The sequence below is a fragment of the Haliotis cracherodii genome, unplaced genomic scaffold (genome assembly GCF_022045235.1).
Source record: "Haliotis cracherodii isolate W230 unplaced genomic scaffold, xgHalCrac1.p SCAF_5, whole genome shotgun sequence".
Taxonomy (NCBI): Eukaryota; Metazoa; Mollusca; class Gastropoda; order Lepetellida; family Haliotidae; genus Haliotis; species Haliotis cracherodii.
Genome location: NW_027266308.1, coordinates 62,849,769 through 62,865,786, shown reverse-complemented (window position 1 = coordinate 62,865,786; position 16,018 = coordinate 62,849,769). Strand labels below are relative to the sequence as shown.

At 43.8% G+C, this 16,018-nt stretch overlaps 1 protein-coding gene across 1 annotated transcript in view; it reads left to right on the top strand.

Annotated features, from left to right (window-relative positions):
* The first annotated feature begins 209 nt into the window (after window positions 1-209).
* LOC139442786 (nidogen-like) overlaps window positions 210-16,018 on the top strand; it is a 62,927-nt gene continuing 47,118 nt past the window's right edge. Inside the window, exon 1 of the mRNA XM_071223677.1 lies at window positions 210-505. Coding sequence (XP_071079778.1) covers window positions 305-505 — 201 coding nt within the window. The 5' untranslated portion in view covers window positions 210-304. The remainder of the gene's footprint in view (window positions 506-16,018) is intronic.

The window sequence follows — 16,018 nt, the reverse complement described above, 5'->3', positions numbered from 1 at the left end:
AAGCGGACCACTTGAAGTGATTGACCTCTGACCCACCCAGGGGAGGACCCCCCCCCCCCCTCCCCCCTAACTCCCAAACCCCCACCGTCCAGTGATGGGAACAATGTGTCTTTCAGTAGCAGCAACCTTATCCCTCGTGGGTGACGTCACTTATCTCAAACCAATCAAATTGCAGTATTCTACTCATGACACAAAAATCCCCCAGCAATGGGTACTAGCGGTTGGTAGACAGGGGGATCACTGATGGAAGTTGGTTTGTCAGAGGGGTGGTTGCATTGACTGGGAAAAGGGAAGAACATTCAAAATGAAGACCTATTTATTATTAACTGCTGTTGGAGTGTACCTGAGTGTGTTAAACGTGTCAGGGGTGCCAAAGAAACTGTTCTACCCTTTCGGGTCCGAGGCCAGCGATTTTGTCTTACAACAAGGTGACGATGTCAGTTCGAATGAGTTTCCTCTCAACACATCCATCGCATTTTTCGACACATATTACAGGTCTTTATATGTAAGTATTGCATGAAAATCAATTTATTTTATTTTATTTTATTTTTTTTAAATATATTTATTTGATTAATATTTGTTTCAGCAATGAAGTGTGGATATGATATTTATTGACCGGTTTCACACCTTTCATTTTGTGTATGCCTGTGATTTTGTCGTGTCAGCTTGTCGGAATGTTTATAGCTGGTACATTCACAGCCAGACACCGGTTTCCGTGCGACTGATCTGCTTGTCGCGGGACATTCACTCGCACAAAGAGAAAACCCATCTCAATTTCTCTGACATAATCCCAAGTAAATATGATATCGAAACGAAACTAGAAAGGGTTGGGGTCATTGCACCTCCATTATGAAGTTAGGTGTATATCCCCGTGTCCATACCCTACCGAACAGACACGCCCGCTTGACGTAGATTATGTACACTTGGTAAAATATAGTAGAACACATGTTAAACATGTACGACTATTTACGTTAAATTGCTTACTAAGCTAATTGCGATAACTGTCTCTCCAGACTCGAAGCTGTGGGTAATCATTCTCTAATTCGTTTGGTAAAAAGTGACGGTCGTTGAAACAGCAAACATTTAGAATTATTGATGTTGATAGTTATCGTGTGTAGCACGGATGTTGTATATGAGAGCGATGTGTTCATGGAATGGGTCCACGAATGTTGGCCAGACGATGTTCGGCTGGCCTTTCTAGGGACGGGACTGGCCTTTCTAGGGTCTCACGTCCATCTGAATCCTAGTGCAAGAAGGGTCATTACGGTTTGGCTGGGAACAGACGAAGGGGTCTAGTTGTGAACGAGTTGCTCACTTTCTAACTTTGTGACATTTAACGCCTTGTCGTGTGCGTGTTAAATGCCTGTTTAAATTGACGCCCATTTTGGACATTTCCCCACATCTATTTCATGCATTTATCGTCCAAATATTTGAGTTTTTTCTTTATCTGTTAGCTGGAGCTCTTATCTGGCTGGTCAGCTAGCGTTCGTACCCAGAGATTAAACTCCCGCCCTCCCGAGATTAAACTCCTGCCTCTCCCGAGTATCTCGGAGTTGATGGAGCTGGGAATAGATAATTGATGGAAGGGTTTTTAACTACAGAAATACTTTGTGCCGTTTATAATGCAGGAAGTGCTCTTCGTGTTTTTGTGTAACAGCATGCATTCCGTGCATATGCAATCTGGCAGCGCTGGTTGCTGCGACTGGGATGCTCTGGCCGAGGAGGGAAGACAGTGCATGAAGACTCGGCTCACCAGTAGCACTGATAGCAAAGCAAGCTGGCAGATTGATTCCCGCTGTCATCAATTTATCACCTCCATTTTATCAGGAAGAAGATTCGGATGAAGCACGATGGGGGCAAATGTAGACTTATCTGGCCTAAAACTGACACCATTCCCATTTCGTTCTGATTTCTTGCCAGACTTTGAACCTCGCTATCCAGATGACCGACCCCGATACCGGGCTCAGATATGATTTTGACGAATATGAATATTTCGACCACACAATATCGGAACCATTACGCAGTTAAGACCTATAAATATTTGGGTTTTATTCTAAATATCCAAGAACTTATTTTACCGGCGATAAAAGAAACTCTGGAAAGACGGCCTATGTTATCAAATCTTCATTTAAGGTACCAAAATAGGACATTGAAATGATGGATTGCTGATGGAGTGAAACGATATTGGTCCTGACGTTGCCATTGGTATCGCCCTACTGCGTCCTGAAGAATGAAGGGTTAGTGGGAGTTTGTGTACTGGTTAGTGGGATTGCGTCCACTAGTTAGTGGGATTGCGTCTACTGGTTAGTGGGATTGCGTCTACTAGTTAGTGGGATTGCGTCTACTGGTTAGTGGGATTGTATCTACTGGTTAGTGGGATTGCGTCTACTGGTTAGTGGGATAATGTCTTCTGGTTAGTGGGGATTGTCTACTGGTTAGTGGGATTGTGACTACTGGTTAGTGGGATTATGTCTTCTGGTTAGTGGGGGTTGTCTACTGGTTAGTGGGATTGTGTACTAGTTAGTGGGATTGTGTACTGGTTAGTGGGATTGTGTCTAGTGGGATTGTGTCTACTAGTTAGTGGGATTGCGTCTACTGGTTAGTGGTATTGCATCTACTGGTTAGTGGGATTGCGTCTACTGGTTAGTGGGATTGCGTCTACTGGTTAGTTAGATTGTATCTACTGGTTAGTGGGATTGTGTCTTATGGTTAGTGGGGATTGTCTACTAGTTAGTAGGATTGTGTCTAGTTTGATTGTGTCTACTAGTTAGTGGGAGCATGTCTACTGGTTAGTGGGATTGCGCCTACTAGTTAGTGGGATTGCATATACTGGTTAGTGGGATTGTGCCTACTGGTTAGTGTGATAATGTCTTCTGGTTAGTGGGGATTGTCTACTGGTTAGTGGGATTGTGACTACTGGTTAGTGGGATTATGTCTTCTGGTTAGTGGGGATTGTCTACTGGTTAGTGGGATTGTGTACTAGTTAGTGGGATTGTGTACTGGTTAGTGGGATTGTGTCTAGTGGGATTGTGTCTACTAGTTAGTGGGATTGCGTCTACTGGTTAGTGGTATTGCATCTACTGGTTAGTGGGATTGCGTCTACTGGTTAGTGGGATTGCGTCTACTGGTTAGTTAGATTGTATCTACTGGTTAGTGGGATTGTGTCTTATGGTTAGTGGGGATTGTCTACTAGTTAGTAGGATTGTGTCTAGTTTGATTGTGTCTACTAGTTAGTGGGAGCATGTCTACTGGTTAGTGGGATTGCGCCTACTAGTTAGTGGGATTGCATATACTGGTTAGTGGGATTGTGCCTACTAGTTAGTGGGATTGCGTCTACTAGTTACTGGAATTGCATATACTGGTTAGTGGGATTGTGCCTACTAGTTAGTGGGATTGCGTCTACCGGTTTGTGGTTAATAATGCCAAACCATCTGATGCCAAGTCTTAGTGCCCCTAGATATTCTAGATTATGGCTTGAACCGGCGAAAACTGACATAAAACCTTACAATATTTGAAGAAATGCATAAGAACTTAGCAGCTCTGAATATACTGTCATTGTTTTGAAAAGACCATGAGCTATGTGCAGGATTTCTAGTACGTTTCGTCGGATACTCGAGAATAGTCCCTGGCGTTGATGTTTTATATTTGTCAAGTACCGCATCAAAAGAACATTATCTTACAACGGTCATCAACCCCAACCGGAAGTATCCATGACCAGATGGTCGGGAGTGACGTCACCCACCGATGGCCGTCAACAAATGTTCTTGTTTCGGTCGGCACGATGCTTGTAACTATGACAATGGCTCACTGTATGCACGGGGGATGCACGCCTCACTGACAGGTATGATGGTGATGCGATGTATGGGATACCCGGGGATTATGCACATTTTACACCGAGTGTGAAATAACTATCTCCTCTCTGCTCCCAGCAGTGCACATGCTTGCTGACACCCATGCCGTATACTGCATATCTCCTTCTTTTCGTGCACGGTGCATATTACGACGTGGAAGGCGTCACCGAACACAATTGTATAGCCTGTCATAAAGACCTAGACTAACATCTAGTCTCTGAAATGAACGTATTGTACAGAAAAAAACCAGTTGTTCAGTTATCTTAATAAAAATATAATAAAAAAGGAGCCCAGTGACTCTCTTCATTCCTGATACTGCAGTGATCTAGACTTGCCAAACATTATAGACTTGTATGGGCTGTATTTGATATATATTTGTATCAGGGTCTGTACGACAGACTATTACAGACCCTGAAACAAATATATCCAATACAGCCCATGCAAGTCTATAATGTTTGGCAAGTCTAGACTACCGCTGTATCTGAAAATGAAGTAAGTTTTGGGCTTCTTTTTATCATATTTTATAACTATAGTTTAACAACTGTTCTTTTTTGAAAATATGCTCATTTCAGAGACAATATGTCAGTCTAACAATTATACAGAAAGATTTGTTTGTTTGTTGTTCAACGCAGTTCTCAGCAATATTGCATCTATATGACAACAGTCTGTAAATAATTGAGTCTCGACCACAGTCCAGTGATTGCTACCATGAGCATCGATCCACGCAATTGGGATACGATGACATGCATCAACCAAGTCAGCAAGCCTGACCACCCGATCCCGTTAGTCGCCTTTTACAGCAAGCATGGGTTGCTGAAGACCTATTCTAAAACGGATCTTCAAGGGTTTATACAGAAAGAACATTGGCTTGTCGTCATCCTCCATCTTATATCCTTGGTTTCCCGGAGCCCCTCCCTACCTTGTCTGTTCCAGTGGGCAGGTGGTGTGGATGTATAAGGCGCCGCAACTCGATATACAGAGTTACCTCCCTTTACGTCCAGGATCCGCAGGTCTTGGGTTTGATTCCTTGTTATGTTGACATGTTGATCGCCGGTTTCACTTAAATGATACTCGTCTACGGTCTGCGTTGACCTGCGTTTATTTTAACCACTATATAGCTGATTCGACGTGAAATAATTGAATTAATGTTTAAAGCAACTCTTTACAATAAGGAAATGACGATGTGGGGACACTTTGTGTTATCTGATACAATGTCTGGTGTACAACATATATGGTCAGGCTCGCTGACTTGGTTGGTGCATGTCATCGTATTCCAACTGCGTGGATCGATGCTTATAATGTCAATCACTGTATTGTCTGGTTCAGACTCGATTATTTACAGACCGCCGTCATAGAGCTGGGATATTGCTGAGTGCGGCGTTAAACAACAAACAACAGCCATTTGTGGCTGTATTGGGCTAGATCAGGTAGGACCCGGAGGATTTCTAGCTGGCGAGGTGTCACTGTATGTGAATCTAGCATTAAAAATGATGCCGACAACCGTTGTCAACACTCGATTCCATATTGGAAGGAAGATTCTGTGTGTCATTTGGCACCCTGGAAGAACAAACACCATCATTGTAGACGGGAGTTTGCAGAATCTAGTTATCCTCAACACAACGATGTGTCAATAAATGACGAGTCAAGTCGACACTTAAACTCCTGCGCTTGTTATTAACCTTAAACAGCAAGACGCACTTTGCTTTCATACCCCCAACAAACTCTACAAATCAGCAACACATGGCTCCAGTATCTTCTTGCTGTGTTTGTACAGCGATTAGTTCCGTCGATTGCTGGACGCCGCCCCCCTTCTGAGATTCTAGCACCCCATTACATTGTTATCTGTGTATCAGTTCCCCCCACCCCGATGTCTGAAGGGGGCGTGAGGCTGTCAGCGTGAATGTCGGTTTTTAATGCAACTGTTAGATGCAAATCCTCTTTGTATTTGTTTATTAGCTACTCATTTAGGCAGCTCTAATCAAGCTGAAATATCTTATGCTGAAGCGTCTTGTTGGGTACTTTCTAATCTGACACACAGACCCTGAAACAAACATGTGTCAAATACAGCCCATACAAGTCTATAATATTTGACAAGTCTGGATTACTGAAGTACGGAACAGAAAATTAATCGATTGTGTAAATTTTCATTTCCGTGACTAGATGTTCGAGGCACTTTCCTACCGCGACTGAAAACGACACCCCAAATACGTCCACAAAGAAGTAAATAACAAGTAAAGCTTGCTAAGGACATTCGGCATTTAACCTAACTGTACAAAATACGATAGATATGTATCCTAATTTTGAGTTTCCCAATTTAATCGGTATGTGTTTGTACATCGTAAAATCAAGATATAGATCACTTCTAGATTAACATTTAGTTTCAGAAATAAAGTTATCTTATTTAAATATATATATATATATATATATTTATAAAATAAAAAAAGAATCCAAAAGGAGCCCAGAACTATGCTTAATTTCAGCCTAGAGTTGAGGTAATCTAGACTTGCCAAATCATTCTAGGCATGAGTTGGGTTCCTTTTTTAATTTATTCTCTAAGGTCTGGAAGCTGACTGAGGCACTCATGCTCTACGTTAAATCAGTTTGGCTTGCCCTGTATGTTTGCACGCAGAACGATCCAGGTAGATTGCTGCACGAACACGCATGTAGGCAGCATGGGGGTAATTATCAAGCTGTGTCGCCCGCAGCTTACCTATTTACCATCGCAGGCAGGTGTTAATCCCCTTTCTTTCACCGACCCCCCGCCAGTCGAACGCTGATGCCCCACACTGGTCAAACACATGTCCGCAGGGAGGGGATCCTTCCAGGGTGAACCGAGTGCCCCCTGCCCGTACGCTGTAGCGTCTGGGGTTGGGGAGGCGACACGTGCAGGTTAGCACCCCTGGGTGGGGGAGGCGACACATGCAGGATAGCACCCCAGGGAGGGGGGACAGCATGTGCAGTGCAGGATGGCACCCCTGGGTGGGGGAGGCGACACATGCAGGTTAACCGGGGATGGGGGTGGGGGGGGGGGGGGGGGGGGGGGGGGGAAGAGACGACATGTGCACCCCGAGGTGGGGGAGACACATGTGCAAAGTTATCTGCTCATGTCTTCACATACTACGTGTCTTGTGTTCCACAGCTGACAAATTCCATCCGTCGGAACGTTGACTTAGACAAGTGTGCGTGAGCCCTTATCTTAACACGGGCATCACGCCGGCATCCACGCGCTCAGGATGAACTGGATCCTCAACAATTAATGGATGGCTGTACACGGGTTCACTAATGACATGTGGCAACAGTTGTGTTGCGGTGTTAACCCTTCTTGTCTCCCTTGCAGTCTGTCGACAAAGCCTGGATCCACGAAAAATGGATACAAGATGTTTTTTGCGCAAACGTTCCAGACAGAAACAGTGACATTATTTTATAAACTAATATTATGTTGTTTGTTTGTTGTTTAAAGCCACACTCAGCAATATTCCAGATATATGACGGCGGTCTGTAAATAATCGAGTCTGGGCCGGACCATCCAGTGATTGATATCTTGAGCATCGATCCACGCATTTGGGATACGATGACATGCATCAACCAAGTCAGCGAGCCTGACCACCCGACCACGTTAGTGGCCTTTTAAAACAAGCATAGTCGCCTTTTACGGCAAGCACGAGTTGCTGAAGACTTATTCTACCACGGATCTTCACGGGTCCCTAAGATTATATATAATGAGTATTTCACATTGAATTGAAGTTATATATATGACAGCAATGTTCCATGTTAACTAGTTCATTATTTAAAAATTAAAGCTATTTTTTCTGTGGTTGTATGACTTTCAAAATATATATATTTTGAGGAAAGGGAATTAAATAGGGCATTAGGGAGTGCCCTACATCTGAATAATTACTGCAAGACACGATAGAATGCTCTTCAAGTACTGATCAGTAGCATCTTGCTATGGTTGGAGTGAGTGAGTGAGTTGGGTTTTAACGCCGCTTTTAACAGTATTCCAGTTATATCACGGCGTGTCAGCTTAATGTGGGAGGAAAGCCCTAAGTGATGCGAGTCTCAGACGTTTACCACTTCGGTGAAACCCACGAGCACGGGCATGGTGCTGACAAACCTAGAAACATAATCGGGGCGAACCGGGATTCGAACCCACAATCATAGGTTTCTGGCCTGCCAAAGGGACGCAACTCTGCACAGCGAATCTCGGCGCCTTAGGCGACTAGGCCACCCGTGCCCCCGCTATGGTTGGAAGTATGATCCAGTTTATGGCCCTACTTGGCATGTCAATGTTTCCGGACCTGTCAGCACCATGGGTTTTACCAAAGTGACAAATATTGACACCCGGTGTTACTCTTGGCTACACTCATCAGACGACACACCGTCAGTGATGTGACTGAAATATTGTTCAAAGCGGTATTAAACCCAAGTCTGTGTAGCTTGAAAACATCTTATCTACATGTGTGCAGTCAGCTAACACCAGGCAACGAATCTTGTTAGATTAACGCAAGCCTAGAAAATATATAGTTTTGATAGAAACGAGCAACTGAAGTCCCAGAGAGACGGGAGTTGTAGAAAATCTAGACTTGCTTCATTTATGTCTATAGCTTTACAGTAAGGGCTGGGCGGAAGGGAAATAATATGATTCGAGGTCCGAGACTAGAATCTTGTATAATCTTCTTTCTGTGTTACATTCTTTACAGAAAGACGGTAGTTACAATAAAATATAAAATATTTTCTTCATTCCTGAAACTGCAGTAATCTAGACTTGCTAAAAATTGCAGACGTGCGTGGACTGTATCGGATATATATTTTGTTTCAGGATCTGTATGACACACTATCTGTTATATAGAAACGTAGCAAGTGTTTCACTAAAACCATTTGTCTATTGTGTTACAAACAACTTCGATCTGCTTCATTTACACTTCATCAACTGCCTACTGTTATGGATAGTAGGTCGTACACAGACAAACGTCAATATCTTTCAACGGGAAACAGTTGTATAACCAACAGTGTTCATGGGGCAGTTCTTAGTCCTGCACCATGGCCGTGGAATATATTTATTTTATGAAAATAAATAAATCTAGAAATGCATACAAAAGCAAGTCTAGCCAGCTCAAGCTAGCTCTATTAATCAGCATAGGGAATTTTTATTTTATTTTTAGAGTCAAGAAGGAAATTGTGTAATATAAGATTTCAGAGACTAAATGTTAGTCTAGGGAGTTCTAAATTTGCAAAGAAAGGAAAAGTAGTAATAAACTCGATGCTACATACGATGGACTTCAACGATTTGTAAAAGATTGTATTTAAATGAATGAAAATGAACCTTTTACCCATACTGAAAGTGAGTACATACGCGCTCGCCGCGTCGAGACAAGAGACGGGTTAGCTATCTACTTTGGGTTACTTTCCTGCTGCGTTTTGGCGCCATGTTTTCCACCTGGCTGTCTTGCTCCTCTCCTCTTTAAAGTATGTTATTTTTTACTGTTACATGTGAAATAAATAGAACCCTTATCAATTATCAAACTCTCTCCCCACAAAGTGTTAACGCTGCAGATATGAGCGTGGAGGTCGGGGAACGCTAGCCCGCTCACGTTTGTGAACGGTACATGGACATCGCACCGACTGACGGTAACGCGACACCGCAACCTTACGCTTTATGTCTTCTCGATGGAGCCAGAACCAACCAAACGCTTCTTATCTCAGAGGGCCGCTAGATATTGTGCGTGATGGGGATGAAATATAATTCGTATGATAACCACCGGTAGCTGAACTTTCCCAGCTTGGGCGTAGGTTTATCTTTCAGTGCAAACATTCAGTTGGGAGGCAGGAGTAGTATAAGTCTCGTGGATATACCTGTTGATAAACCGTGACTATTTCAATAGCCGATGGTTAATGGGTTGTTTATGTGTATAGTTTACCAAGCTGTGTCAACGTTAAACTAATTACGATGATGTCGTATTGCCTTTATGGCGGTGGGGTAGCTTTGTGGTAAAGGCCAGATGATACAAGGGAAGAAGGCCATTGGTGGTGTCGCTCGCCGTGATATTGCTTAAATATTGCTAAAAGCGGCGTAAAACCCATTTCCCTCACTCACTCTCTACTGGGTGATCTGGTCAGAAATGATGACGACCCTTTTATCGTGTGTTCTACTGACAACTTGTTTTCGCAATGGTGTGCATGATTGACTCTGCTGAGATTCAATCACCGGCTTCGTTGGAGAAGATGCTGGGACGTCATGGCCACAGTGCAGAACATACTGTTAATCTAAAAGACCGGACACAATGTTTGAAAATACAGTTTCAAAGGCAGACGGGTTGCATGCTGCATTGTTAACATAAATATTCTGTGTGGAGTATGCGTGTGAGTGCGTTAGTATGTGTGTGTGCGTGAGTATGTGTGTGAGTGCGTGAGTATGTGTGTGAGTGCGTGAGTATGTGTGTGTGCGTGAGTATGTGTGTGAGTGCGTGAGTATGCGTGTGTGCGTGAGTATGTGTGTGTGCGTGAGTATGCGTGTGAGTGCGTGAGTATGTGTGTGAGTGCCTGAGTATGCGTGTGTGCGTGAGTATGCGTGAGTATGCGTGTGAGTGCGAGAGTGCGAGAGTATGTGTGTGAGTGTGAGTCAGACCGTCCTTTAGCATATTTTGGTATAATGCGAATTGGTGGGAGCGAATCACTGACCTATCATGTATTGGTTTTTTGCTTGTCCATTCTAGGAAGACTGAGACGTGTCATCCTATATTTACACGTCCATAACACACGGGTACATTAGTGTCCCATTAAATAATGAAGGTATTTCTATTTAGTGGTGAGTAGCATATGTACTCCGCAGCCTGTTGACCCGTGAAGATCCGGGTTAATATTGGTCTTCAGCAACCCATGTTTGTGTCCACCCGTAAAGATCAGGGTTAGAATAAGTCTTCAGCAACCTATGCTTGTCTCCCCCCGTTAAAATCAGAGTTACAATTGGACTTCAGCAACCAATGCTTGTCGTAGGAGGCAACTAACGGGATATCTAACGCATGTCATCGTAGATCGATGCTCACGATGACAATCACTGGATTGTCTGGTCCGGACCCGATTATTTACAGACCGCCGTCATATGGATGGGACATTGCTGAGTGCGGCGTTAAACAACAAACAGCAGCCATGTATGGCTGCATTAGACTTGGTTAGGTCGTGGAACTAGCAGACGAGGTTCGCAAGACCTGATTGCCTAGATAGTCTCAGATGAATGTATGACGTGTATCGTCCCATCTGGAAGCAAGCCACTCAGTTTCTGGCTCGGAACATGTGAAGAAACAACCTCATTTGTCGGGCTCTGCAGTTGGGAAAACAAGTCGCATGTGCTGGCTGTGAATGAAGTCAACTCAACCCAGGTTTGTCATACACTCCACCACGCTGAATCACGGACTTCGACATGAGCTTGTGGAACAACACTTACCTCGTGTTAACCCAACGCTGTAGTTGCTGTTTAGGATTAGCTTCAAATTGCTGATGTGACGTCTAACAATGTCCTTCGTTCTATTGAATGGCTGTAAGATGACGACACACGGTCCGCTGGAACACCGGTCCCTTGTTCTGTTCAAAGTTGTTCATGACGTCGATGACGACACACGGTCCCCTAGAACACCGGTTCCTCGTTCTGTTCAAAGTTGTTCATGACGTCGATGACGACACACGGTCCCCTAGAACACCGGTCCCTCGTTCTGTTCAAGGGTTGCTCATGACGTCGATGACGACACACGGTTCCATGGAACACCGGTCCCTCGTTCTGTTCAAGGGTTGCTCATGACGTCGATGACGACACACGGTTCCATGGAACACCGGTCCCTCGTTCTGTTTAAGGGTTTTTCATGACGTCGATGACGACACACGGTCCCCTGGAACACCGGTCCCTCGTTCTGTTCAAGGGTTGTTCATGACGTCGATGACGACACACGGTTCCATGGAACACCGGTCCCTCGTTCTGTTCAAAGGTTGTTCGTGACGTCGATGACGACACACATGGAGCAATTGTCACTGTCATGATGTAAAGGGTGGGGTGGGGTGTTATCCTATGACGTGTCCCCATGGGCAAGAACCCAACAGAGGATATATAGTCTATTCTGGTGACATCTCTTTTCGGTGTAGTCCTACTGAGCTTATTATAGTCAAAGTCAAAGTGGGGCCAGTTTTTGTTAAGTTCTCCAAATTAACAAACATGGACCTAAAAGCGTTCTTAGCTCTGTGATCACTTACGTAAAAGTATGTGAGCTACGGTAGAACAGTTATCCCTGGGCGCTGATCTATATATTTACTTGGAACAGTGTAAGTGTTTTCATTTACCCACGGAAACGTCAAAAGGTGACCTTATTCAGCGCCATGCTTGTCATACGTCAGAGGTGTGCACATTCTTACGCAATATTCACAATGGGTTGGACCCATGAAGATACGGGGTAAAATATGTCTTCAGCAACCCATGCTTGCCGTAAAGGGCGACTAACGGGATCGGGTGGTCAGGCTCGCTGACTTGGTTAATGCATGTTATCGTATACCAATTGCGTGGATCGATGCTCATGATGTCAATCACTGGATTGTCTGATCCAGACTCGATTATTTACAGACCGCCGTCATAGAGCTGGAATATTGCTGAAAGTGCGGTGTTAAACAACAAACAAACAAAAACAGTGTATTGGAAGCTGACAAGGTCCACCCCAGTGTTCTCGCCAAGTGACCTTGAGGAAGGTCATGGCTGCCGCCCCATTTCAGCGCCACCGATCAAAATTGGTGAAATATTACATTTCTTTCACAAGGTCTGGTAAGGGACAATATACCCCTCTCATATGTATGTTCCTTTAACATGTGAGGAATTCGCCTACAGCTTCAAGGAACGGAGTTGAAACCCAGGTCTGGGTATTTCCCCTCTGTATAAGGCTTGTATCCGTTTGGTGTAGCACGGCTTATCCGGCCCCGGTAAACACTGGGTCCCCTGTGCTGCTTTACACATATACACACCGTGACAAAATAAACAACCAGTCTTCCTCTATGTAGAGATTAAGAACAAATGTAGATTCTTGTGGTGTAAGCTAGCGGCAAATGTTTCCACATGAGGGACATCAGTGTCGTCTGCTCGGATGTGACGGGAAGGACATTCTCGTGACAGAGTGGGTCGGTCAGTCCGTGACAAGTGGTCATAGTACTAGAGCTTTTAAAATGATTTTGAAAATTTGAATTTAACGGTTGCCACATGCGTGTGGGGATTTGGAGTAATAGGTACATTTCTGCTAAACATTCTTTGGAATGACTCCTTGACAGAGGTGACCTAGTCGTCTAAGGCGCGCAATTCGCTCTGCAGAGTTGAATCCCTTGGGCTTGTCAGAGACCCATTATTGTGGGTTCGAATCCCGGTTCGCCCTGATTAAGTTTCTACGTTTGTCAGCACCATAGCCATGCTCGTGGGTTTCACCGAAGTGGTAAATATCTGTGACCTGCGTCGCTTCGGGCTTTCCTTCCTCATCAAGCTGACACCCCGTGATATAACTGCAATACTGCTGCAAGCGGCGTTAAATTTATTCCTGGATGCATTGAAGAGAATTATTCAGTTTGACTTACGCTCCATTGTTCTTTCGATAACACGGCGGCCTGTGACCCAGGCTTACCGATGGTCGATAGTATGAGCAACGATCCACGCCGTCGGGGCAAGATGACACGCTATCGACATAGGTACACTCTGTAACCTTCCGATACATATAACTCAGCTCTTGCGACAAGCATGTATACTTGAGATCTATTTCAACATGAAAGGGCCTCCATTTTAAAGTCTCGCTCTTCGCTACTTACTTTCTCATTAAGAAATATCCTCTTCTAACTGTCGCATTTCAATTCTTTAAGTAATCACAATCTCTGGTTACTGTTCCTTTGAATCTGCGCATCAACACTTCAGACATTCGTTTTCTTGAAATTTTGAAATGAGAGTGTTCAAGTGTCTCTTTTTAAAGTAATGTTTTAAACGTTTGGTTGTATCTTTCATCTTTATTTAGCTTAAATCTTGTGCAAATGTTATTCAGCTGAGCGAAACGTGACAGTGAAATACGACTGACCGACAGACAGTGCTGTGCTTGGCTGTTTAGTGAAAATTGAGTTGCCTGTGCATGTGTTTGTGTCTGTGCCACCGGTGGGCAGGATAGGCTTACCCCTCAGGAACACCTGGTATCAGTTTTAAAGTGATTCTTATGATATATTAGTAGTCGGAATCGTACAACTGACACGTGGAGTTTTGTCTTTTTAAAAAATAAACAATCAACATGCCATGATGTTTAAGTTGGCGTTTTTGTAAATTTTCATTCACAAATTTTAGTGAAAGACAACGCCATTCAATCTTTGACTTATACACGTTGATAAAAATACACTTTTGTCTTCTTTTAATTCATTATTATCCTATGAAACAAACGCTGCACATGCGCACTTTGGACACAAGTGGTGCTATTCAGCTATTTACCAGTGCACTACTTTTCTTGCTATCGCCCCCAGTCAGTGGTATCGGCGTCTGGAAGATATCAAGGGGTGGTATCAGACCCTGTGACAGGGGAGCTATCATGTGGGTCAGCACTGATATCACTGGCATCATGGGAGCCAGTGCAGATAGGTGAGCTTCATTCTGTATGCTTCATTCTGTGCTGTCATAATTGACACATACGAATGGGACACAAAGGCGCAGACGCACACACAACACGTTAACAGTTTACTGACTGGTGAAGGATGGATAGAGTGGTTTAACATGTATGTGTTGAAGCAATGTCACGCATATATACTGCATGACGTTATAATGGTGGCATATCATGAAGAAGCCTTCGTTGTATTGACGCAACAGTCATACCATAACCTTTGACACTCAAGACCATTGACACAAGACCATTGACACTCAAGACCATTGACACTCATAACCTTTGACCCTCATAACCCTTGACACTCATAACCCTTTGCAGTCATAACCCTTGACAGTCATAAGCTTTGACACTCAAGACCTTTGGCACATATCCATTGACAGTCATAAGCGTATAGTGGTAATGGTTGACGTTTGGTGCACGAGTGTTCCATGTTTCATTGCTTCGTCTTCTTATTTTGAAATTGAATACGGAAATTCCGAATTCTTTAAACAATGGCTTTCCAGCATCGTTCCGTAGCAAGGGAGTTGACTGACGATAAAAGTCCAGTTTCCACCCTTGCCGAAGTAGACTGCAATTATGGAGTTATATTTTGGCTAGACTAACGTTTCCAATCAAAATCGGGTAACGACGACGACATCCGACATCAACTGCCGTGCAGATTTGGGTCGATTGCAGGATTTGTAAAGCATGTGCACCGCCAACTCGGCGTCAACAGATTATTTCATGTTTCTGATCAAGGTGCTCAGGTGATTAAGTGCACTTCGCTACGTAAGACCCGTTTAATTACAATATAGATTTGATTATCGACCTGGTCGTCCTGACTGGGCGCCGCCATTTTGTTCGAATCAAATGTGATATGAGATGTCTTAAACTCGTATTTTAGATAGACACTTGTGGCGATACGATCGAGCTCAGACATTCCAGCCTAGCTCGGCAAGGGTGGGAACTTGACTTTACAGTCAGTTAACTCCTTTGCCTCGAGAAGATATATTCCAGTAGATACTGTTTAGTTCAAAGTTCATTTCCGTTTTCTTCCATGCTTGTTTTAATTATATTCTTTGGTATATCGGGGTCCATTTTCTTTGTTTGTTGCTAAGCAGGCGTATGTCAGTGTATCTTCAAAATTAACATTCCAATCCATTTCATTCCATCCATTGCGTTGCGTGTTAGTGAGGTTATATTGCGTAGAAGGAGATACAATAATAGCTAAAACAAACAGGATCGTATACGCCTTGACAGCATTGCAAAGTTCAAGTTGAAAAATCTGTGTTTGTGGTCAGAATTGGAAGCCGTTTCAGTAGCCTCATTAAGATAAGTGGCTTCCTCCCAAACGCCCAGATCAGACACATGGCCTGCCTGGAATGTTTAATTTATCGCGGTTCGGATCCAAACATTTTCAAACAGGTTGTTCGCGGGACGCGTTGATTGCTCATGTCTGTACATTATCTGTATACAATGTGTTACACAACTGTTTAGTCTCCATCGCCAGGTTGAACTGCCTCAATTCATCACTCGAGCTAG